This window comes from Callithrix jacchus, chromosome 4 (genome assembly GCF_049354715.1).
Source record: "Callithrix jacchus isolate 240 chromosome 4, calJac240_pri, whole genome shotgun sequence".
NCBI classification, from domain to species: Eukaryota; Metazoa; Chordata; class Mammalia; order Primates; family Cebidae; genus Callithrix; species Callithrix jacchus.
The window spans coordinates 43,371,016-43,395,270 of record NC_133505.1 but is presented as its reverse complement, the minus strand read 5'-3'; the positions used below and the strand labels follow the sequence as shown (position 1 = coordinate 43,395,270).

Below are 24,255 nucleotides of genomic sequence, written 5' to 3'. Positions count from 1 at the left end.
GTCTTGCTGTGTTGCTGAGGCTGGTCTCAAACTCCTGGCCTCAAGTGATTCCCACCCACCTTCCATCTTCACTTCCAAGAGACTTTTTTTTTTTTTTTTTTTTTTTTTTGGAGATAGCGTCTCACTCAGCTGCTCAGGCTGGAGTGCAGTGGTGCCATCTCGGCTTACTGCAACAACTATCTCTCGGGTTCAAGCCTCCCTCTGGTCTCAGCCTCCCAAATAGCTGGGATTACAGCCACCTGCCATCATGGCCAGCTAATTTTTGTATTTTAGTAGAGACAGGGTTTCACCATGTTGGCCAGGCTGGTCTTGAACTCCTGACCTCAGGTGATCTGCCCGCCTCAGCCTCCCAAAGTGCTAGGATTACAGGCATGAGCCACCATGCCCCGCCAAGTTAGAGAATCTTACTGAGGACCCTGGCTAAAAGCTAGGCTTGAACTGACCCAAACACCAGCAAGATCTCTCACCTGTTCAAAGTCCTCAGGTAGCACTTCTTGTTTATATCCTTGGCCCTGATACTTACCATGTCATATTTTCTTGTGTACACATGGATTCTCAGCCAGAGTCAAGGAGGTGGTGTGAATTAAGAAAATGTATCTGATCAAGAGTCAAGACCTTTCTTACTGTGTGACTTTTGGTTACTCTCTGATCCCCAGCTTGTTCACCTTTCAAACGGTCCAATATAACACCTGCCTTGCTACTGAATAGGCTTGTGTGCAGAGCATACAGATCTGCGATGTAAAAGCATTCTGTAAATCATTACACAAAAATCAGTTATTAACTAAGACCCCAAAGAGAAGACGTGCTTATCTCTCACATCCTCTTTCTACTCCCCTCAACCTCTAACTTTTTCCTGGTTGGTTCTGATGACTATTGACGATAAAGATCATGAAATGCTGTACCTGGGCTGACCCTAGGAAAACTAATTTGTCTTTCTCTGCTACCTCCTTTCCCTCCTCTTCTGGCTTTGGTCCCCTACTCCCACTACCATTTGCTCCTGGACTGCTATTTCTTCCCACTGACCCTCCCAGAGAATTTGGATATTAAGAGAACACTTAAAGAGAAAATTTAATGTATATGAAAGAATTGTTAGAGGAATTTCAGACATCAGTAGGGAGTTTTACAGCAATGCCATTTTTTGTGGGGGAAATGAACTGGTGTCATTCTGGAAACTTTCTCCCAGAAATAAAAATGCCAAATGGAATTCCCGATTTGTATTTTTAAAGAGAAATCAATCGCCCAGCCTAAATATCTCCGTGTTAATAAGGAAGCATCATATTTCATTGAACTCTTTGCTGAAGTCACCATGCAACTTCCTCTCACTTCTGGTGGGTTTAGGGTGAAGGCTGGCAGCTTCACAGTTGGCATCCCTGAGGCAAACAGCAGGAGAGGTTGAGGAGGAGGAAGGGGCAGGTTTGGTATGGATGAGTCTGAGATACTCTGGATAAGCAGTAACTTGGCTAGGCCACTCTCCTCCTATATGCCTGGGCCTCAAAGTGGAATGGGCTTTTTTAACGCACAAATCTTCTTGGGCCTCTTTATAATTTTCCTCTCCCAAACCCATGAGTTGTGCAAGAAATATCCACACATCCACACTCCACACTAACAAGGCAAAGGTTTTGGTTTTTTTTATTTTGTTTTGAGACAAAGTCTTGCTCTGTCGCTCAGGCTGGAGTGCAGTGGCACGATCTTGGCTCATTGCAACCTCCACCCGCCTAGATTCAAGCGATTCTCCTGTCTCAGCCTCACGAATAACTGGGATTACAGGTGCCCCCCACCACCACACCCAGCTGACTTTTTTTTGTTTTAGTAGAGAGGGAGTTTCATCATGTTGGCCAGGCTAGTCTTGAACTCTGTGACCTCAGGTGATCCATCTGCCTTAGGCTCCCAAAGTGCTGGGATTACAGGCATGAGCCACCACGCCTGGCCAAGGCAAAGTTAAGGAGAACTCAGTCAAGGCAGAGTTTCTTATGGTAGTATCTTTTGTGTGTGTGAGAGAGACAGAGTCTCCCTTATTCACCCAGGTTGGAGTGCAGTGGTGCGATCTCGGCTCACTGTAACCTCCGTCTCCCGGGTTCAAGCGATTCTTCTGCCTCAGCATCCCATGTAGCCAGGATTATAGGGCCTGCCACCACGCCCAGATAATTTTTGTATTTTTAGTAGAGATGGGTTTTCACTATGTTGGTCAAGCTGGTCTTGAACTCCCGACCTCAGGTGAACCGTCCGCCTCCGCCTCCCAAAGTGCTGGTATTACAGGTATCAGCCACCACACTCGGCTTCTTACCGTAATACTTTCATCTTTTGTTTTGTTACTGTACTTTTACGGTAAAAAGTAGAGACAGAGTAATAAAGAGGGACAGGAGCAGGTGAAGTGGAAATGCTTCCTTTCCATTTTCTCAGGCGGGGGCACCATGTCTTCACATCACTGCAAGGGCAACCGAGGAGACTCAGAGTCAAGAAAGGTGAGGGCTGGAGCCCAGGAGCCGGAGGGCGGCCATGGGCGGGAACCACGGTGGGCAGAACCTGGCCCCAGCCCGGACAGCTCCTCCGGTGCTCCCACATGTGACGGAAGAGCGCTTGGCCCCTGCGCCCCTGCTGCGGTGGCAGAGGACACGCTGTGGAAACAATCTCCTGGGTGTGGCTCCGCTTCTCCTCTGTCCGAACAGGCTAGAGAAAAGCCCCGAGCATACTCTGACCTAGTCTCAGCAGTTCCACGCCATCGTTTTTGAGGGGCGGGAGCTGACCGGCAGGGGCCGGCCCGAGCGACCAGCTCGAGGCCTGGTTGGCTTGGAGCTCAGGATGGACGCTCGAGCCTGCCGCTTCCGGCCCTGGCGGGCGGCACGTGCGCCGCCCCGTTGCCCCGGCGACCGCGGCGGTTTGTTCTCAGACCCCGGCCTCTCCCACAGCGTGCCTCCCCGCCGTCCCGCCGCGGTGGTACGGTCCAGGGCGCCAGGCACTAGGCCGCCCGAGCCGGCGCCAGTGGGCGCCCCGCAGCGGGGGAGGAGGTGGTGAGGTGAACGGCTGGGACCCGGAGGCCGGCGGCGTTTCTGGCGAGGAGCCCGCCTCCCCGTGGAGGAAGGGGCCTTCCCACGCGGCCCGCCCTGCGCGGGGCTTCTGTGGCCTTAGTTTCCTCGTTGCGGCCCAGGGCTCCATTTCTCTCGCATTCCCGACTCCCGCTCCTCCAGGCTCCTTTGCCCCTGTTTGCCCTTCAGCACCCCCAAGACCCTGAGGCCGCTACCCCCCTTTCCGCCGCCCCCAGGTGGGGCCCCAGGGACCCCCAGCCCCTTCCCAGACGCCAAGAACGCGCCTTTCTCCCTCACCCAGATACCATCAGGAAAATGCCGGACGTCGAGGAGAGTGTGCCCCCGAAGGACCCTGGTGACTCAGAGGGCGGGTCCTGTAAGCCGGAAACCTCAGGACTCCCCCAGGAAGACAAGAGCGGCCCCAAGGACCCCCGTCCCTGTAGGTCCAGGTCGGCGGTCCGTTTGGCCCTTTCGGGGCTGCTTAGTGGGGAGGGGGTCCGCAGACCCCCCCATTCCCAAATTTTCTTTCACCGTCCAGCTCTTGTTTGTTCTTTTTTCCCCCACCCGCCTTTACTTATAGGCCCGAGGCCCCCTGTTGACAAGAGGTCCTCAAAGAGTTTTTGGTCCTGGAGAAAGAAGTGACCCAAGAGTGGATTGCTTGAATCTGACGAGATTTGAGACTGAGTTGGTTCAAAGCCCTCCTTTGTATTGTATGTTGAATACGTAGGGGGAAATGGCAGATCTGGGGTTGATTTTAAAGAACACGAACGATCCCAGACGGGAATTGGGTTTTCTCAGCGTTCTGCTGACTCAAGAAGTAGGGAGTGTCCTGGGCTGAGTCTCCAGCTGTCAGTTCTGTAGTACATGTTCTTTTGTGGTCCTGTTGGGGCACAAGGTCTCCTCCACGCTTCGTGTTAGGTACGGTCTCACTGGGACTCATGCTTTATTTCTCTTAATTTCCAGATAACGTAACTAGTAATCAAACTGAAGAGCTGTCCACATGCAACAACTTGAGCTAAAATTCTTGACTATTGAAATGCGAAAAATTAGTTTGAAACTCTGCGGCTGAATTAGATTCGTTTCTCTTGTGGCCACAGGGGGTCGCTGCTGGTTAACAGAATGGCACCAAAGCGGCGTATTGGGGGCATTTTCAACGGCTGTGAACCTTGATGAAGGATGAAAAGTCCATTTTTTTGTAAATACGATTTAAGTTTTTGAGGTGTCTATTTAAGTGAATCCTTATACAAAACAACTCTCAGTAAAATGAATAATCAAATTTCCTTTTTTAAAGAATTTGAAATTTTGTATATTAGGTTGACTTGGGTTACTTTCCTTGAAAATGTCTTTGTCTTTGGGATCTGGGTTTTAAAAATCTATTTCAGTTAAATTTTATCTCTCATTTCATTTTGAGCTCTCCTCATTCCTGAATTTTAGAGCTGTGTTGGAGTTGCTTAGTGCTGTGTTACTTTTGAGCAACAGAACTGTCTTATCGAGGCAGGCTGTGAACTTTGAGTTGTTGCAGTTGGAAAGTGTTTCTGTGTGTATTTCCTTCCATCCCTCAATAAGCTGCTGTAGCTCAATCCCCTTCTGAAGATTTTCTCTTAGCTCTCATTTAGCATTAGTGAATTAGCAGTGAGTCTGTTTCCATATTTGATTGTGTTTGCCATTTTGGCTGGAACTAAAGACTTCAAAGAGGGTGCGGAAATAAAGGGAACTTCAAGCATCCACTTAAGGTCCAGTTCGCCTTTATGTTGCCCTAAGCAAGGGACTCAGTGGGTTTTTGGCAAAGGTCTGCAATCCCCTTAACTTTTTATTTTGAAATATTCTAAATCTGCTGAAAAGTAAAAAAGAAAAAAATACAGTGAATGCCCACATTGTAATATTCTGCCATATTGCTTTTTCTGTCTCCCTGTGTGTGTATCTCTCTCCCCCATTTAAAATTACAACGTCATTACTTGTTGTGGTGGTGGTTGATTTTTGTCTGTCTGTTGTTTTTTGAGATGGAGTCTCACTCTCTCGCCCAGGCTGGAGTGCAATGTGTTTTCAGCTCACTGAAACCTTCACCTCCTGGGTTCAAGTGATTCTCCTGCCTCAGCCTCCTGAGTAGCTGGGTACACCTGGCTAATTTTTGTATTTTTAGTAGGGGGTGGGGTCGAGGCCAGGCTGGTCTCAAACTCGATGGACTTCTTTTAATTTTTATTTTTTGTGGGTTCATAGTGGGTATATATATTTATCAGGTATATGGGGTATTTTGATACAGGCATATGATGTGTAATAATTACATCAGGGTAAATGCAGTATCCATTATCTTAAGCATTTATCCTTTGTGTTACAAACAATCCAACTATATTCTTTTAGTCATTTAAAAATGTGCAGCTAAATTATTGTTGACTATAGTCATTCTGTTGTTCTATCAAATACTAGATCTTATTCTATTTTTTTGTACCCATTAACCATCCATGCTTCCCGCAGCCCCTCAACATCCTACCCAACTACCCTTCCCAGCCTCTGGTTATTCATCATTCTATTCTCTATCTACTTGAGTTTAACTGTTTTAATTTTTAGCTCCCACAAGTAAGTGAGAACATGTGAAGTTTGTCTTTCTGTGCCTGACTTAATTCACTTAACATAATGACCTCTGGTTCCATCCACGTAGTTGCAGATAACAAGATCCCGTGTTGTTTTTTCATTTTGTTTTGGCTGAAAAGTACTCCATTGTGTATAGCTACCATTTGTTTGTTGATGGACACAGGTTGCTTGAATAGTGCTTAAATATGGGAGTGCAGATACCTCTTTGATAGATTAATTTCCTTTCTTTTGGGTATATACCCAGAAGTGGGATTTTTGGATGATATGGTAGCTCTATTTTTAGTTTTTTTGAGGAACCTCCAGACTGTTCTCCATAGGAGTTGTACTAATTTACATTCCGTCCAACAGTGTACAAGGGTTCCCTTTCCTCCGCATCCTCACCAGCATTTGCTATTGCCTGCGTTTTGGATGAAAGCCATTTGAACTGTGGTGAGATACAAAGTCATGACTTTACCTCTAAATATTTCATCATGTATCTAAGAGCAGGGGCTTTCTCTTATGTAACTTTTCTACAGTAACCTTATTTTTCCTTTTACGTTTCAAATATTTTTACTATAGAAAAATTACATGCATGAAATAGAGTGAGCCCCCATTTATCCATCATCTAGCTTCAACAGTGATCAACTCATGGCCAATCTCTGTTCATCTATATCTCCTCCACATCTTGGAGCCAAATAATTTTCTGTGAAAAATCATGATGCTTCATCAAAAGAGAGTGATAAAATATGATAAAATATTATTGATTGTATACAACTTCATTTTATACACCAAGTAATCATTGTAACTATTGTACATACCTGTTGTGTGTGAATGCTATCAGCTGTACTATAGGTCTGTACTAAAAACTTAGCAGTGGTTGCCAAATGCCTGTGCTAGTCTATGACAAAATTCTTAGCAATATTTAGTGAAGTGAAATCATAAAGGTATTGTAATGAGTTTTCCTAAAGCTAAATTAATTCAATTTAAAGGACTGCTCTTTATTTTGACAATATTTCCTTTCTGGTTCTTTTTGGAGGTTAAACTATCTTTTCTTTGATGAGATGATGATTTTGGTGGTGGTAGATGGATTTTTATTTGCTTGTTTCACTGTCCGTAGTAGGCAAAATAAAAAGTTGGCAAAGTTGTTTTCAATTGCTTAAAATCTTTTTGGAAATTTTATTAGTCTATGAAATCCTAAAATCTGGGAGCGACTGCTTTAGAAGACCGAATGACTTTGACACTATTCAGTAACATCTGAGTATTATCTCTAGGGAGAATTTAGCTTTCATCATGTGTAGCATCAGAGACAGGAAAAGGAACGTGGAATCTTAATACTTAGAGAAATGTTTATTTTTGCAAATTTCAAATTATTGTTTCTTTGCTGCTATAAATATGATTTTACTCTTTAAGAGAAAAGTTTTTCATCTGTTTCACTTCCTGCTTTTTATAAACTAGCTCTCTGTCCTACCTTCCCCCAATATTGGACTACTTATTCTGAAAGTTTCTAGCACTGTTGTGGGGCATAGAGTGCAGGAAACATAAATCACTAGAATAGTTGGATGAGTCTGTGTAAGACCAGTTTGATGAATCTAAATTTGAGGCCTACTAGACTGAGTGAATAGAAATTCAGACTTGCATGGGTTCATTGTTGTCCACCATCAGTTCTTTCTGTCACAGGTCTGACAGAAACTGTTAATGAAGTTTCCAAGCTGAGTAACGAGATTGGGATGAATCACGATTATATGGAAGAGAAGGTTTTACTTCCAAGCAGGTATAGACTCTTCTTCTTTCTCAATGTTACTCATTGGGGCATAGGTACTTAGCTCTAATGGCTTCAGATCAGACTTGAAGCATTTTTATTTAATAATACAATCAGTATTTAAACTGAGAGGTCTCAACAACTTAAACAGAGGAGTAATAAATTGTTAGTACCAAAGAAGATCAAGAAGCAAACGTTATTTAGTCAGCAAATAAACTAAAGCAGCATTTGTTGGATTAAGTAGTGTGGATTTCAGATCTTCTCTGACAAACTTGAAGGAAGCAGCCTGTAGTACTTACCTGTTGCTGCATAACAAATTGCCCCCAAATTTAGCAGCTTAAAATAACATTTCATTTTTTCATTTGGGGTGGGTTTTTTGGTTTTTGTTTGTTTGTTTGTTTTGAGGCAGGGTCCCGCTCTGTTACCTAGGCAGGTAGGCGGTGGCATGGTCATGGCTCACTGCAGGCTCCACCTCCTGGGCTCAAGTGATCTTCCTACCTCACTTTTTAATTTTAATTTTAATTTTTAGAGATGGGGTCTCACAGTGTTGGCCAGGCTTGTCTCGAACTCCTGGGCTCAAGCAGTCCTCCTACCTCAGCCTCCCAAAGTGCTCATTACAAGCATGAGCCACTGTGCCCAAAAAATAATATTCATTATGTCAGTTTTTATGGATGAGAGATATGGGCATGGTTTAACTGTATGCCTCGGGCTTAGAGTCTCTTATGGGTTGTAATCAGTCTGATGACTCTTGGTCAGAGGCTCCCTGTTTCTTGCCACGTGGACTTTTCTATAGGGCAGCTTTAAACATGGCAGCTGGCTTTCCTCCAAGGGAGAGAACAAGGTGTGTGTGAGAGATGGTACCCATGACAGAAACCAGTCTTTTTGTTACCTAATGTCAGAAGTGATACCCCATTGCTTCTGCTACATTCTATTTGCTATAAATGAGTCAGACTCTGCCTACACTCAAGGAAAGGTTTCCACAAAGATGTGAATACAGTTGGCTCTTATATCCATGAGCTCTGCATCCAGGGATTCAACCAACTGCAGATAGACAATATTAGAAAACTAAAATTAAAAATAACACAATAAAAATAATACACATTTAAAAAGCAGTATAATATAATTATTTACATAGCATTTACATTGAATTAGATATTTAAGTAATCTAGAGGTAATTTAAAGTTTATAGGTGGATATGTGTAGGTTATATGTAATACTATGCCATTTTATATCAGGGACTTGAGCATTCATAGATTTCTGAGGGGGATCCTGGAACCAATCCCTCTTGGATATCATAGGATGACTATATCAGGAAGCAGAGATCTTTGGGGCCATCTTGTCAGCTGCCTACCATATAGCTCCTATCAGCTATCCTTTTAAGTGGCTTCATACTAAATAGGCACAGATAAAGCTTTTCTGTTAGTGGTGTTTTGACTGTTGGGATTTTTTTCCCCCCAGGTTCATAATTCAGCTTAATTTATTTATCAAAATCTGAACTCTGTTGATAAAGAATGCTTTCTCACCCACACCAGGCTTTGTTTTTATTATTCTTATAGTGACATTGTGGTAAAGAAGAACCATGCAGTAAGTATGAATTGAATTGACCCTGCTGGTTCATTGACAATTAAGTGGGTAAATTTCAGTGTCAGATTTTATATTTTTAAACAATTCTCGGTCAGGCACAGTGGCTATTGCCTGTAATCCCAGCATTTTGGGAGGCTGAGATGGGAGGATTGCTTGAGGTCAAGGGTTCAAGACTAGCCTGGGCAACATAGTGAAACCTTGTCTCTACAAAAAAAAAAAAAAAAAATTAATTAGCCAAATGTGATGGTGCATGGCTACAGTCCTAGTTACTGAGGAGACTGGGGTGGGAAGATCACATGAGCCAGGGAGGTCAAGGCTGCAGTAAGCTACTGCACCGCAGGCCAGGCAACAGAGCAAGACTCTTGTCTCTAAAAAATTTTTTTTAAATATTCTATCACAAATGAGGCTGAAAAAAGAAAAAAAAATTAAAAATAAATTTGTTCTAATTTCCCACCAAGAGACAAATAATGACAACTTGTGATTCATTTGCATTCCTTAAATGCTTTTGTCAGAAGGCCACTGCGGGGCATCTGTTACTAAAGGGCCTTTCTCCATCACATGTTGCTCCTCTGGTCTTCATGCTCCTTTGATCTGTTCTTGCCTGGTGTCAGCAAGTTTCCATGCTAGGCATAACTTTGAGAACAGGTTTTCACCAAACTCGGGCCTCCCAGCTGCTCTCTCACTGTTTAGACATGTTTGTTGCTGACAGGGGAGGAGAGAAAACTGAAACTGGGAGAATAAGGTCTGTGATAGGGTGGTGGTGAGTGAGTTGCAGGTGCATGGGGGATAGAGGGGTATGGCAAGCAGAAGAAACGAGAGAGGAAAAAATGAAGTGAGAGAAATAGTACTGTTCAGAGCTGGGTTTCCAAGTATGGTGATATAAAAAATTACGTTTGGAAAAAGGCTGAAATCGTTTGAGGTGACTCATATTGGCAGTTGTCTTTACCTTAGGTTCATAGGATGATGTTAATTACAATTGTAGGTTCCTAAGGGAAATTCCATTATCAGATATTCATTTACCAGGCATTTATTGAGTCCTTACTATATCACAGCCAAAATGCTGGGTGCTAGGGTTAGATACAGATAAGGCATTGTTTTTGCTGTCAAGAAGCTTTTGTAGGGAAGACAGTTGAATAATAGAAAATAATTGATTAGACTGATAAGTTTGCTTGTAGCTGTGCATATATAGAGTTTAATAGTAGCTGTTCAGCTACCTATGGAGGATTAGGGAAGATTTGCCTATGGAGGAAGATTCGGCCTATGAAGACTTGAGTCTTGGATGTTGAATAAGTGCTTTCCAGGTGGTCTTGGTGTGAAGGGTTGCAGCACGTAGTGGAGACAACATGTCAGAGACAGAGAATGATAGTAGAACATGATACGTTCTTTACAAGCAGTTTGCTGTGGCTGAGCACAAGGTGTTATAAGGCAGAAGAAAATACATTGTAAAGAGAGGGCAGAGCAGTATGGTATAAGGTAACATAAGCCATTTATCTTGCTGGTGATGGGGGAGCCCCCAAAAGACTTTAAATGAAATGTCATGATCAAAGTGGCATCTTAGAAAAAGCCTCGCTTTTAGAATGAATTGGTGGCAGTGTGGAAAACAGATTATAAAGGAACAAGACTAGAGGCAGGGAGACTAGTTAATTGTAAGAGATGATGGTGGGAGGGGGCCAGGGACGGTGGTTCATCTCTGTAATCCCAGTACTTTGGGAGGCCGAGGTGGGTGGATCACTTTCACTTGAAGCCAGGAGTTCGAGTCCAGCCTCGCCAACATGGCAAAACCCTGTCTCTACCAAAAAAAATTTTTTTTTCTTTTTTGAGACAAAGTCTCATTCTGTCACCAGGCTGGAATGCAGTAGTGCAATCTGGGCTCACTGCAACCTCTGCCTTGGGTGCAAGTGAGTCTCCTGCCTCAGCCTACCGAGCAGCTGGGACTATAGGCATGCACCTTCACACCCAGCTAATTTTTTGTATTTTTTAGTAGAGATAGAGTTTCACCATGTTGGCCAGATTGGTCTCGATCTCTTAACTCATGATTCACCCACCAAAGTGCTGGGATTAAAGGTGTGAGCCACCTCACCTGGCCTACCAAAAAATTTTTTTAAATGAGCCAGGTGTGGTGGTGTGTACCTGTAAACCCAGCTGCTCAGGAGGCCTTTTCCAGAAAGTCATATTGTTGGAATCATATAATATGAACCCTGTTCCAATCAGTTGTTTCACTTAGTAATTTCATTTAAGTTTCCTTTATGTTTTTTTGTGGCTGGATGGCTCACTTTTTTCTTTTCTTTTCTTTCTTTCTTTTTTTTTTTTTTTTTGAGATGGAGTCTCATTCTGTCACCCAGGTTGGAGTGCAATGGCATGATCTCAGCTCACTGCAACCTCTGCCTCTTGGTTTCAAGTAATTCTCCTGACTCAGCCTCCTGAGTAACTGGGATTGCAGCCACATGCCACCACTAATTTTTGTATTTTTAGTAGAGTTGGGGTTTTGCCATGTTGGCCAGGCTGGTCTCGAACTCCTGGACTCAGGTGATCCGCCTGCCTTGGCCTCCCAAAGTACTGGAATTACAGGCATGAGCCACCGCCCCCAGACTTCTTTTTCTTTTGAAACGGAGTCTCGTTCTGTCACCCAGACTAAAGTGCAGTGGCGCAATCTTGGCTCTCTGCAACCTCCAGCTACTGGGTTCCAGCAATTCTCTTGCCTCAGCCTCCTGAGTAGCTAGGATTTCCGGCATGCATCACCACACTTGGTTAATTTTTGTGTTTTTAGTAGGGATGGGGTTTTACCATGTTGGCCAGGTGATCTTGAACTCCTGACCTCAAGTGATCCACCTGCCTCAGCCTCCCAAATCATTTCTTTTTTATCATTGAATAATATTCCATTTTATGGACAGTTTATTAATCAGTTGAAGGACATTTTTGTTGCTTCTAGGTTTTGGCTCTTACAAATAAAGCTGCTATAAACGTTTGTGTGCAGGTTTTTGTGTGAACATAAGCTTTCAACTCATTTTGGTATTTACCCAGAAGCATGATAGCCAGATCATATGTAAGAGTATATTCAGTTTTGTAAGAAACTGCCCAGCTGCTTTTAACTGACGGTACCATTTACATCTGACCAGCAGTGAATGTGAGTTCCTATTTCTCAACATCCTTGTCAGCAATTAGTGTTGTAAGTTTTCTGATTTTGACCATTCTAATAGGTGTCATATAGTGGTGTCTTTTTTCTTTTTGTTGTCTTAATTTGCAACTCCCAAATGACAAATTACATTGAGTGTCTTCTCATACACTTATTTGCCGCCTGTACATCCTCTTTGGTGAGATGTCTGTTAGGGTCTTTGGCCTATTTTTTAATGGATTGTTCATTTTCTGATTGTCAAATTTTAAGAGTTTTTTGTATGTTTTGGATACATAACCTTATCAGATATGTATTTCAAAGATTGTTTTCTAGTTTGTGGCTTTTTTTTTTTTGTTCTCTTAACAGTGTCTTTCACAGAGCAGAAGTTTTTAATTTTAATGACTCCAACTTAGCAATTTTTTCTTTTGTGGATTATGTTTTTTGGCATTGTATCTAAAAGGTAATCATCAAACTCAGGGTCACAGTTACGTAGATTTCCTCCTATGTTATCTTCTACAAGTTTTACAGTTTCATATTTTACAAGTAGTTCTGTGATCCATTTTGAGTTAACCTTTTGTGAAGGGTTAAGGCCTGCGTTTAGGTTTTTTTTTTTTTAATGTAGATATCTAGTTGTTTCAATATGATTTGTTGAAAAGCTCTTATTTCTAAATTGAATTGCCTTGGCTAGGTGCAGTGGCTCACAACTGTAATCTCAGCACTTTGGAAGGCAGAGGGAAGTAGATTGCTGAGCCCTGGAGTCCAAGACCAGCCTGAGCAACATAGCAAGACCCCATCTCTACTAAAAATTTTTTAAAAAAATAGCTGGAATGGTGGCTCATGTCTGTGGTCCCAGCTACTCTGGAGGCAGAGGCAAGAGGTTTGCTTGCACCTGGGAGGTTAAGGTTGCAGTGAGCCTTGATTGTGCCATTGCATTCCAACCTGAACAACAGAGTGAGACCTTGTCTCAAAAGATAAAATAAAACAAATTTCCTTTGCTCCTTGTTTTTTTTTCAAGGTGGAAAAGAAAGACTGATCTTTCTGGCTTCCATTATTAGACAGATGGTAGTGCCACTGAAATTGGGAATACAAGAGGAGTAAGTTTGGAAGAGAAAGATAATGAATTTAGTTTTAGACATGCTGATTTGACATATCTGTGGACATTTGGTGTTTTCAAAGAAGGAATATCCTTTCCTAGATTTCAGGAGTATAAGAAAATGAAAGACCATTTAGCTCAATGCTTTGTATATACACAAATGGAAATCAAGTTATATATCTAGGCTAAATGCACAGTCAGTGCTAAAAGTCGGCATGACATCTCCATTCAGGGTTCTTCCTACTGCAGAGGGAGGGCTGCTCTGGATTTACAAGGAGCCCTTCTGAGAGGTTTTACCATTGCCCTTGAAATACAAATCTAACCCTTGCTTGTTCAATTCCGCTGTAGTTGCAACATAGTTCCTGGCCTTTCCCTGTTATTATAATGGTCTTTTACCATAGCAAACTCAGTTTGGGGTTAGGAGGTTGTGACACTGTAACCGTTTTGGGGTTGAGACAATAATCTGCTCATTTAACCCACTTATATAGTCTGGAAGGCAAGGTCAAGGAGACAATGCACAATGCCTTTTGGGACCATCTTAAAGAGCAACTATCAGCAACTCCCCCTGACTTCAGTTGTGCTCTTGAACTTCTGAAAGAAATTAAAGAGGTGAGTGACTGACCTTCCGTTTGTAAATGTAAAGTTTCTAGACATCTCCAGCTCATTAGAATGTCAGTGGTAGCAAATCTCAACTGAACATGGTCCATGAATCGGTCAGAGACTAAGCAATAAACAGAAATCACACAGTAATTTCAGCAGGGAGGGTTTAATATAAAATATTATAACAGGGAATAGGAGAAATGAGGACTTGGCTACTAAGAGTAAAGAGAACTAAGAATTATTGAACATCATATATAAAGGGCATCTGTCATACCCCTATGGCTGAGAGAGGCCAGCCAAGGACCTCATTTGAGAAGGTATATCTATTCCATGAGAAGTTGCTGGCCTGTGTATGCTGCTGACCACCGTACACTGCTGGAGCCAAGCACTGGAGAAGCTATTCATGCTTCGGGAGCTGTGTACTGCAGGAGCCTGCTGAGTGAGCATACCAGAAGCAGGAAGAAAAGTTCTTGCCTTTTACAATGTCTTTCTAGTATGTGGCAGACATACCTTAAGGTGATCACAATGTTCTGCACCCTTTTATAATCTCCCCTTGAGTGGATGAGATTTGCAACTTCTAACCAATATGGCAAAAGTGATGGTATATCACTCCCATGGTTACATTTCATCATATAATACTCTGTCTTAGGAGACTGGAAGGAGAGATTCTCCTGCTGGGCCTGAAGAAGCAAACAGCTGTGTTGTGAACTGCCTACCGAAAGGGCCACATAGCAAGGCACTGCAGGTGGCTTTTAGGACCTGGAGTTAGCATCCAAACAACAGCCAGTAAGAAGCTGGGACCCTCAAGTGTACAGTTGTGAGGAAATGAATTCTGCCAACAATCTGAATGAACTTGAAAACAATCTTCCCAGTCATGTTTACAAATGAGAATGCAGCCCAGCTAACACTTTGCTTGCAGGCTTGTGAGACCCTGAACAGAGGACCCAGCTAAACTGCGTCTATACTTCTGACCCACAGAAACTGAGATAATAAATGTATGTGTTGTTATAAGCTACTAGGATTACGGCAGTATGTTAGACAGCACAAAACACTAAGTAACACCTTCTACAGATGAAGCTTAAAATGTGTCATCTGGAAAAGAAAAGATATGGAAAGGACTTAGCTCCATTTTCACAGAGCAGAGAAAAGAACAATGGATTAGGATCTGTGAGGCAATATATTGATGAATGGCACATTCCACCCCTGTAGCTACTCAGCTTCTACATGCAGTCTTCTATACACATTTGAATTCCTGAAAAGAACTCTTACAAGACAGCTAGCTATTTATTATTTATCTTCTCCCCCCAACTGGGGAGACATGGCCCAAATAGTTACTGTATCCATCACTCAAATTCAGCCAGTTTCACGGAATGTTCTGTTACCTAAAGGCTAAATCATAAAGTAACAATGGAAAGAAGGAGGAAGAACAAAAGGTTGGCCTATAGAAATAAACATACATATAGTAAGCAAAGATAAAATTTATAGTCCTGTTTCCATAACTGGTTACAAGGCTATAGTTGATATCTATGGCTTCTTTCTTCCACTATTCATTCATTCCATATTTCCCTTGTCCTTGGCTAGAACTTCAGCTGGTCGGAGTTCTTCATCTGATGCAGTGACCCAAACCTTCATTGCTGAAGAGCCTGAGACATTTACTTTCTGCCAAGGCCCAAGAAGCTGTTTCTCAAAAGGCAAATAATTATCAGTAAAGAAGGGATAGATTTGCTTCCAATTTCTAAAGGTCCATGTGTGGTTCTCTTATTGGTGCTGTGCAGCACCCTTATTTGCTATGGACACTTAAAGTGTCATTGGATCTGCAGGATCATAAGGCCCAAATGGTAGAGTGGCTTGTACTATAATCTAAACTTGCTGCAGAGCCTACTCTTGCTCTGGTTTGTTAGCACCCTTCCTCCCCACCCTGCAACGTATGGGTAAACTTGAGTGATTCTAATTAAATCAAAATCACTCAAATGAATGTGAAAGTAACAAACACAAATGTGGTGTATGTTGCCTCAAAAATCCAAAAAGGGGCTGGCTGTAGTGGTTCAGGCCTGTAATTCTAGCACTTTGAGAGGCCAATGAGGATTATGAGTTGCTTGAGCCCAGGAGTTTAAGACCAGCAGGGACAATACAATAAGACCCCCATTTCTAGAAAAAAAAATCTTTTTTTTTTTTTTTTTTTTTTTTTTTGAGACAGAGTCTCACTCTGTCACCAGGGTAGGGTACAGTGGCATGATCTCAGCTCACTGCAACCTCCACCTCCTGGGCTTAAGTGATTCTCTTGCCTCAGGCTCCTCATTAGCTGGGACTATGGGCACCCGCCACCAAGCCTGGCTAATTTTTGTATTTTTTTTTTAAGTAGAGACGGGGTTTCACCATGTTGGCCAGGATGGTCTCAATCTTCTGACCTCATGATTCGCCTGCCTTGACCTCTCAAAGTGCTGGGATTACAGGTGTGAGCCACTGTGCCCAGCTGAAAAACAATCTTTTTAATTAGCTGCAGATGGTGGTCATGTCTGTAGTCCCAGCTACTTGGGAGGCTGAGGTAGGAGGATCACTTGAGCCCAGATGGTGGCAGCTACAGGGAGCTGTGATCATGCTGCTACACTCCAGCCTGGGCAACAGAGTGAGACCCTGTCTCAAAAAAATCCAAAAAAGGAGAACCAGGTGTAGTGATTAATGACTGTAATCCCAGCACTTGGGAGCCAAGATAGGAGGATAGCTTGAGGCCAGGAATTTGAGGCCAGCCTAGCAACATAGTGAGACCCCATCTCTACAGAAAAAAAAAAAAATAGAGAAAACTGAGCTGGATATGGTGACATGTGCCTGTAGTCCTAGCTACTCAGGAGGCTGAGGTGAGAGGATCACTTGGGCTCAGGAGTTGGAGGCCATTGTCATGCCACTGCATTCCAGCCTAGGCAACAGAGCAAGACTCTTTCTCAAAAAAAAAAATTCCAAAGACCTAAGTATTATGCCATTTTTTAAAATGGTGGGTGGCTCAGGTACAGCAATTTGCCTTTCACCCTGGAAGGGATCATTTGAAAAGCTCCTGATGACTGAAACTCTAGAAACTTTACTGAGGTGACAGGCCCCTGAATTTTTGTGGGAATCATCTGCTATCCCTAAGTTTGCATGTGTTTCTAAGGCATCTAAAGTAGTTGATACTTCCTGGTCATCGGATCCAGTGGACATATGACTATCTGAGTTCAAACTTCACTCATGGTACCAACTTTTTATCAGTCAGAGTCCAGTCAAGAGACAGAAACCATGCAGTAATTTGAAGAAAGAGAAGCTTCCACAGTGCGGGAGCTTGCTGAGAGGAGTATAGCAGAGCCAGGAAGGAAGGCCCTTTTCTCTTGCAGTTTCTTTTTAACACCCTCTTTTGACAAAATCTGACATTATGCCAGCTAGCAAAGGAAAAATAATTTCAGGGCCCAGCTCCATTTTTGCAGAGTAGGCACTAAAGGGTAGATTTGGAGCTGAGAGGCTCCAAACTGGTAAATGGCAGAGCTTGGCAATTAAAATAGATAGTATGGAGCAGCTTTGATTTTATTTGTTTAACATGAAGGTAAACAGTTGAGATCTTGCTATGACAACACCATATTCTATTCAATTAAATATTCATTGAACCCTATCCCCTAGGCCCCCACCATGTCCTTTGTGTTACAGAAGCACAGGGATGAATAAGAGTCCCTCTTCACTACGAACTTATTTTTGGGGTTAATAGGCTATTTCAGTGACTTGAAACAGCTCCTATGCCTATTTCATTCTTGCCCTTTGAAGTAAAATAATCTAAAAAATGCCTACATTTTAAAGTTAAGAGACTTCATCACTATGTGATGGTGGGTATTTTATATTTATCATACCCTGTATGTCTTTTTAACACACTCGTTGATTTTATTCATCTCTATCTCATTCTACCTAGAAAATCATATATGGTTCCTATAATTGATACCCTTAAGCCTTGAATTATCATTGGCCTCTGAACAAATAATATTCCATGGGAAATATAGGGATCCAACCTCTTGATCCTTAAAAAACATAGGCTGGTATATCTTTAAAGGGGTTGCCCATTGGATAAAGTTTTGGGCTCTAAACAGATCAACTCCTTTGACTTTCTTTCCTGGGCAGATCTTGCTATCACTGCTATTACCACGCCAGAACCGCCTAAGAATTAAGATTGAAGAAACTCTGGACATGGACTTGCTCAAGGAGGAAGCAGAACATGGGACCCTGAAAGTCCCCTCTCTCTCTAAGTGTGTTCTCAACATGATGGCTTTGCTGTGTGCACCAGTTCGAGATGAAGCCGTGCAGAAACTAGAAAACATTACGGATCCTGTTTGGCTACTGAGGTATGAAACTTGGTACTGCCCCCAAAAATCTGCTTTAGCCCTTGAGCTGGGAAAAGCTGGGCCAGACCTAGATTATAGCCATTATCTTGACCAACTCTTTCCTGCTAAAGACCTGACTAAGAATCCTTTTCTCCTCTCTGATCAATTAACTTTTCTTTTCCAAAGACAGACCCATAGGGCCTTTTGGTTAACCTTATTGGGCCTTCCTCTATAATGCCATAAAACACTACAGTATATACTTCTTTCTTCTAAGAAATTGAAATATCCCTTTCCCAAGTTTTCCTTTTTTTTTTTTTTTTTGTTGTTGTTGTTGAGACAAAATTTCGCTTTTGTTGCCCAGGCGGGGAGAGCAGTGGCAAAATTTTGGCTTATCGCACCCTCTACCTCCTGGGTTCAGGTGATTCTCCTGCCTCAGCCTCCCAAGTAGCTGGGATTACAGGCACTCACCACCACGCCTGGCTAACTTTTGTATTTTTGGTAGAGATGGGGTTTCACCATATTGGCCAGGCTGGTCTCGAACTCCTGACCTCAGGTGATTCACCTGCCCCAGCCTCCCAAAGTGCTAGGATTACAGGCGTGAGCCACCATACCCAGCCCTTTCCTAGGTTTTCTCTTCTTCTAGTTCACACACTATGAGGAGACAGTGATAGGTGGTCATCCCTATTTCACAGCTCTAGGAACCAAAACCCAGAAAGTTAAAAAAAAAATTGGCCCAGTGAGTCAGAAATAGCATCACTTATAATCTTTCTTCTGTAATTCTATAAGAATATTGTTAGCATGATGGTGTATTTCTTTCCACTGACTACCCTTTTTAAGAGACAACAGAATGACCATAGTGAAGGAGATCCAGATTGAAAGCTTCAAGGTCCAGAGACTTAGCTGTTCCCAATTCTGCCACTAACTCACCCTGGGTATTGGGTCCTGGGCCATGTTATCTTCTGAAAATGTAGGAGGTAGGACTAAGTTACTCTTAAGCCCCCTCCTAACTCTAAAATACAGTGATTTAATGACTTCTTGGGTGCGTTTCCAGCTTACTAGGTTCCATTTAATATAAATATTCTCTTTCCTCCTGTGTCAGAGGGATCTTCCAGGTTCTGGGCCTGATGAAAATGGACATGGTGAACTACACTATCCAGAGCCTTCAACCCCACCTGCAGGAACACTCCATTCAGTATGAACGGGCTAAATTCCAGGAACTCCTCAATAAGCAGCCTAGTATGTATCTAATGTGAGGCCAGGAATGGGAAAGATACTACCTTGGGTATGACTTTTATAATGTTAGAGAGTACTCTCTTTCTGGGACTAGAAAGTTTCTTATTAGGTGAGAGGAGGGGGAAGGAACATTTATCTAAGACAGAAAGACCCTCAAAGCATTTATTTATTGAATATCTTGAAAAGAACCTTGGTCTTGAAGCCTCATAGATGAAGATGCTAAAGATGCTTACACACTCCCTTCCCTGTCATAGGCCTCCTTAATCATACCACCAAATGGCTGACCCAAGCAGCAGCAGATCTCACCACGTCACCTCCGACTTGCCCAGACACTTCTGACTCCTCCAGTGTGGCTGGCCCCTCTCCTAACGAGGCAGCCAAAATCCCAGAGCCTCTCAGTCCCACAATGGTGCTGTCTCAGGGCTTCCTGAACCTCCTTCTCTGGGACCCTGAAAATGAAGAGTTCCCTGAGGTAGGAATGTCTGGGGACATTGCCTTGTTTTATATTCAGGGCTTCCATCAGGACCTCCGTGACAGCCTGTTCTTCCCTGGTTCCAGACCCTGCTGATGGACAGAACCCGGCTGCAGGAGCTGGAGTCCCAGTGGCACCAGTTAACCATCATGGCCTCAGTCTTGTTGGTGGCCAGTAGTTTTTCTGGCAGTGTTTTGTTTGGCTCACCCCAGTTTGTGGATAAACTAAAACGCATAACCAAATCCCTTTTGGAAGACTTTCACTCCAGGTAAGCTGCATAGTTCTTTTTTAGATTAGAAGGTGATATGTGGTATTTAAAACATAGGCAGGTAATAAATGGTTGCTTACTGTCTACCACAGATCACAGAAAGGCCCTTTGGAACCATCTACAAAGATTGTTGGTTTCTTTCCATAAGTGGTCATGAGGCTTGTGACAAAGGAAAAACTTTCTTCCAAAAAAGGTAGCATGGAAGATAGTTTGCTGCAAGAGGGACATTATCTAGTTGAGTGGTGACAGTGGGCTGATATCACCATATATATCCAGGACTTGGTCAGTTGGTCAGCAATATTGATTGAACATCCCACTGTGTGCAGGCCATCACACCAGAGGAAAAGGAAGAATCAGAAGGCGAGGTTTGTAGTTATAAATGATGAGGTAGGACAGATGATCCTGGAAAATGCCCAATAAAGTCTTAAACATGTATATGTAAAAACAAAGTCCATGGGACTAAGGAATGATGAGTGGATCCAAGAATACAACTAAGCACTTTTCCAGAGTTGATTTTATAGTTTGCTTTGTTTGCTAAGAAGTAGAACATGGTACCACACATAGAGAATAGCTGGTGTCTTGAGGGTTACAGTGAGGACATTGTACCTTCCCACTGGGCCCTGCAGCCTGCCAGGGGCTGGGGTTTGGGGATGGAGAGGATGGCTGACATTCTCCCTCGAGTGGGCCTGGCATCTGGTATAGAGCATGCTGGGCTCTGGGCCTATGCCAGGGTTACCGGGTAGGTGCCAGCTTACTTTCTTTCATGTTCTAGGCCTGAGGAAGCTATACTGTCTGTGAGCGAACAGGTGTCTAAGGAAATCCATCAAAGCCTCAAGAATATGGGCCTTGCTGCTCTAAGCAGTGACAATGCAACATCTCTGATGGGACAGCTACAGAACATTGCCAGGAAGGAGAACTGTGTCCGCAGTGTCATTGGTGAATATGCTTGTGGGGTAGTGAGAATGGTGACAGGAGAGATAGATCCTGACCATAGAACCCAACCTTTAGCAACAGGAAGCATGGCCATTGAGTATGTCATTGTTTAGCCTTGAGTTTTTTCAAAATGCTAGGTTGAAGTCATATCCAAATCAGTTTAAAGACTGACTGTGGTTCTAAAGATGATCTACACCCAGAAATTCATGACTTCTAGATGTGGAATCCAACTGACCTGGTTAAGTCATTTGGGCCTATAGGTCATTCTCTGGCTGCACCAAGAAATCTGACATCTCCCACATCTCCCAACAAGAAACTAATGCTGAATTTGGCTGGAAGACATGTTCCTGTAGTAGGGACTCCCCAGGAGTGGAGGCCATAAACTTGGCTAGCTTCCTCCTACCTTAGCCATCTGAAGGATCAGTCTAAGATCCTCCTGTTACGTCAGACACTCACTAGGATCTAACTGATGGATACTTAAACAAGCTTTTGAATAGTCTGAAATTTACTGACACACTAGTTTTTGATATTTTCCTTGAGAGCAAGATGGCAACCCCCTTTCCAAACACAACAAATTTCCTTATCTATAGGTAAGTGGGCAGGTTGGTGCATATCTGTTAACTTAGAACCTGGGTGAGTAGAGTCCAGGGGAAATGTTTCTTTCTGAAATCTGTTTGCTTTTTCCCTTCTCACTGTCTTTTCTTGCTCACAGATCAGCGGATCCATTTGTTTCTCAAATGCTGTTTGGTTCTTGGTGTGCAGCGGTCTCTGTTAGAACTCCCTGGAGGCCTTACTCTCATTGAAGCAGAACTGGCAGAACTGGGCCAAAAGTTTATCAACTTGACACACCACAATCAGGAGGTGTTTGGTCCCTACTACACTGAGATCCTCAAAACTCTCATCTCCCCAGCCCAGGCACTGGAAACAAAAGTGGAATCTGCCTGATAGCGTGGGCTCAGAGCCCTGGTACCTTGGATCCAAGAGGCCCATCATCTTCGTAGGGTAGCATCACCAGTGACCAGCAGACAGTGAGGTTCTATCCCAGCCCTTGCAGCTAGTACATCAAGGCTGCAGGGATCAAGCATGTAAACACCAACTGGCCCAAAACCATTTGCTAATAAACTTCTGAAGTGTAAATATCCTCCATTTTTCCTGTGCTGCAGCTGAGGCCAAGCCCTGTGACTTCAGCCCTTAGCTAGCTGAGAAGCCATCAAGCCCTCAGTTTTCCCCTCTCTGGCTATGTGTACCTTTCAACATACAGAGCTGAGCAGCCAAGACACCCAGGTGCTAGCATTATTTTCTTTTAAGGGCAAAGTGTTACTCAGGGGGCCCTGAGAACTCTGGAATTATCCAAATTTTGAGTATAAGGGATTCTTTGGAAGCCTTTGTTTTGTCTGTTTCACCTTAGGAGAGGATGTGGTTTAGGGAAGTGAGCTCAAAAGGTTTCAAAGGATGCAACAAGAAGTCAAGGACTATTAAGACCCTCAGTTCCCTTAGTTGCATGGTCTGAAGCAGTATGCAAACCTGGGGCTGGATGAAAATGGATATTAGCTACAAGCAAGCATTCTGTTAAGGACAATTTCAGCGTTCATGGGACCTCTCAAGTTATCCAGAGTTCAGACTTGGGCAGTTAGGTTTGTGACTGACTTGGATCAAATTTATTCCTGGTCCTGTTCTCTAGCCCAGTAAGTCTCCTTTCCCTCATCTCTAAGCCTAGAACACCCTAGACCTCTGTTCTTCCAGACAGAGGTCATGTGGGCATTCAGAGGTGGAGCAGCCTCCATCCTTCTGGCTTCTCTGGAAGCCTCCCTTCTGGGCAGTTGTAGTTGTAAGCTCTTGTTAGCATTACAAATGAGAGATGTTCTAGGAAGGATTTGGGCTTGTCTCCTGAGATTGTAGAGACCAACTCATCATTTTCAGGCTGACTGCAGCAGACAAACTCCAGCCTAGTGTGGCTGAAATGAGGAAAATATTCAATTCAGATTTAGAAAATGGAAATTCAGTTATGTGTTTGCAAGGCAAGGTGAAGAAGAACAATGTTCTCATTTCATGTGATGGAAGTTGCTGACTGTTAACACACCTAATCTAGGAAGAACAACAGGAGGGGGATTTGAGTTCCCTTAGGCCCAGGGTTTCCTTCTAATTGATTTCCTTTTTTAGAGGGTAGATCCTAGGTGGGTGACAGAGCTACGTCAACACAATGTGACTTTTACTATGACCAGAAAAGTTGGAGGGCCTGGATCATTCACATTTTCCAGTCTTATAACTAGACAGCTTCAGGATGAGGAAGCCCAAGTGGTATGTTTAATAAATGGCGAGGCTTACCCAGTTGGATTCTCTGATTTGCAACTATTTGAATTTTTTAAAAATCCACATTTTGGAAGCCTCATTATTTTAGAGGCAAAAGGGATTCCAGGGAAGAAGATTGTCTGACTGGTGGGTGCAGACCCTGAACTGACAATAGAACCTTGCTTTGTACTTCACCATTAAAATTGGGAGTCATCAATACATTAGAAAATTTGAATTTATTTTCTTATTCTTTCTCATGGAGGAGACAGGGATCTTGTCCCTAAACAAGGAAAGATAGCTGCACTCGATCCTGCCCACTTGTTTGAGGGAATTTTAAAAAATTAATGTATATTCATTCATATTTTAAATTGTGGAGCAAATAAACGTAATATGAAAGTTATCATTAGTGACATTGAGTACATTCAGAATGTTGTACAACCATCATGACTGACTGGTTCCAGAACATTTTCATCATCACCAAAGGGAATCCCATTCCAGTAACAAGTCGCTGCCCATTTTCCCCTCTCCCTTGCTGCTGGCAACCATTAATCTTTCTGTCTTAATGGGTTTTCTGACTCTGAATATTTCCTGTAGATGGAATCATATGTAGCTTTTTGTGACTGGCTTCTTTCACTCATTTTTCAAGATTCATTAGTGTTCTAGCACATATTGGTACTTTATTCCTTTTTATGGCTAAATAATATTCTGTCACATGAATATACCACATTTTGCTTATCTACTCATCAGTCAGTGGGTATTACTTCAGCCCTTAACTAGCTGAGAAGCCAGCAAGCCCTCAGTTTTCCCTTCTCTGGCTATGTGTACCTTTCAACATACAATGCTGAGTATTTTGGCTTTTGTAAATAATGCCACAGTGAATATTTGGCATTACTTATGAAACTCATATGTAAGTTTTTGTTTGAACACCTGTCTTCTGTGCTTTTGAGTGTCTACCCATATATCCAGGAATAGAATTGCTGAATATTATGA

At 42.9% G+C, this 24,255-nt stretch overlaps 1 protein-coding gene across 17 annotated transcripts in view; it reads left to right on the top strand.

Annotated features, from left to right (window-relative positions):
* Positions 1–23,662, top strand: part of TCP11 (t-complex 11) — a 61,123-nt gene extending 37,461 nt beyond the window's left edge. For 3 of the 17 annotated variants that reach the window (XM_035295397.3, XM_078369026.1, XM_078369027.1), the window contains exons 3-10: positions 7,269–7,362; positions 13,628–13,748; positions 17,871–18,091; positions 19,170–19,306; positions 19,558–19,775; positions 19,862–20,043; positions 20,816–20,979; positions 21,689–23,662. In XM_035295397.3, coding sequence (XP_035151288.1) covers positions 7,269–7,362; positions 13,628–13,748; positions 17,871–18,091; positions 19,170–19,306; positions 19,558–19,775; positions 19,862–20,043; positions 20,816–20,979; positions 21,689–21,921 — 1,370 coding nt within the window. In that variant the 3' untranslated portion in view covers positions 21,922–23,662. Of the gene's footprint in view, positions 1–2,978; positions 3,014–3,322; positions 3,473–3,603; positions 3,734–3,986; positions 4,219–5,960; positions 6,042–7,253; positions 7,363–13,627; positions 13,749–15,320; positions 15,431–17,870; positions 18,092–19,169; positions 19,307–19,557; positions 19,776–19,861; positions 20,044–20,815; positions 20,980–21,688 lie in introns of those variants that run through there. The other 14 variants (XM_078369023.1, XM_078369024.1, XM_035295392.3 and 11 more) reach the window with 13 other exon arrangements.
* The last annotated feature ends 593 nt before the right edge of the window (positions 23,663–24,255 follow it).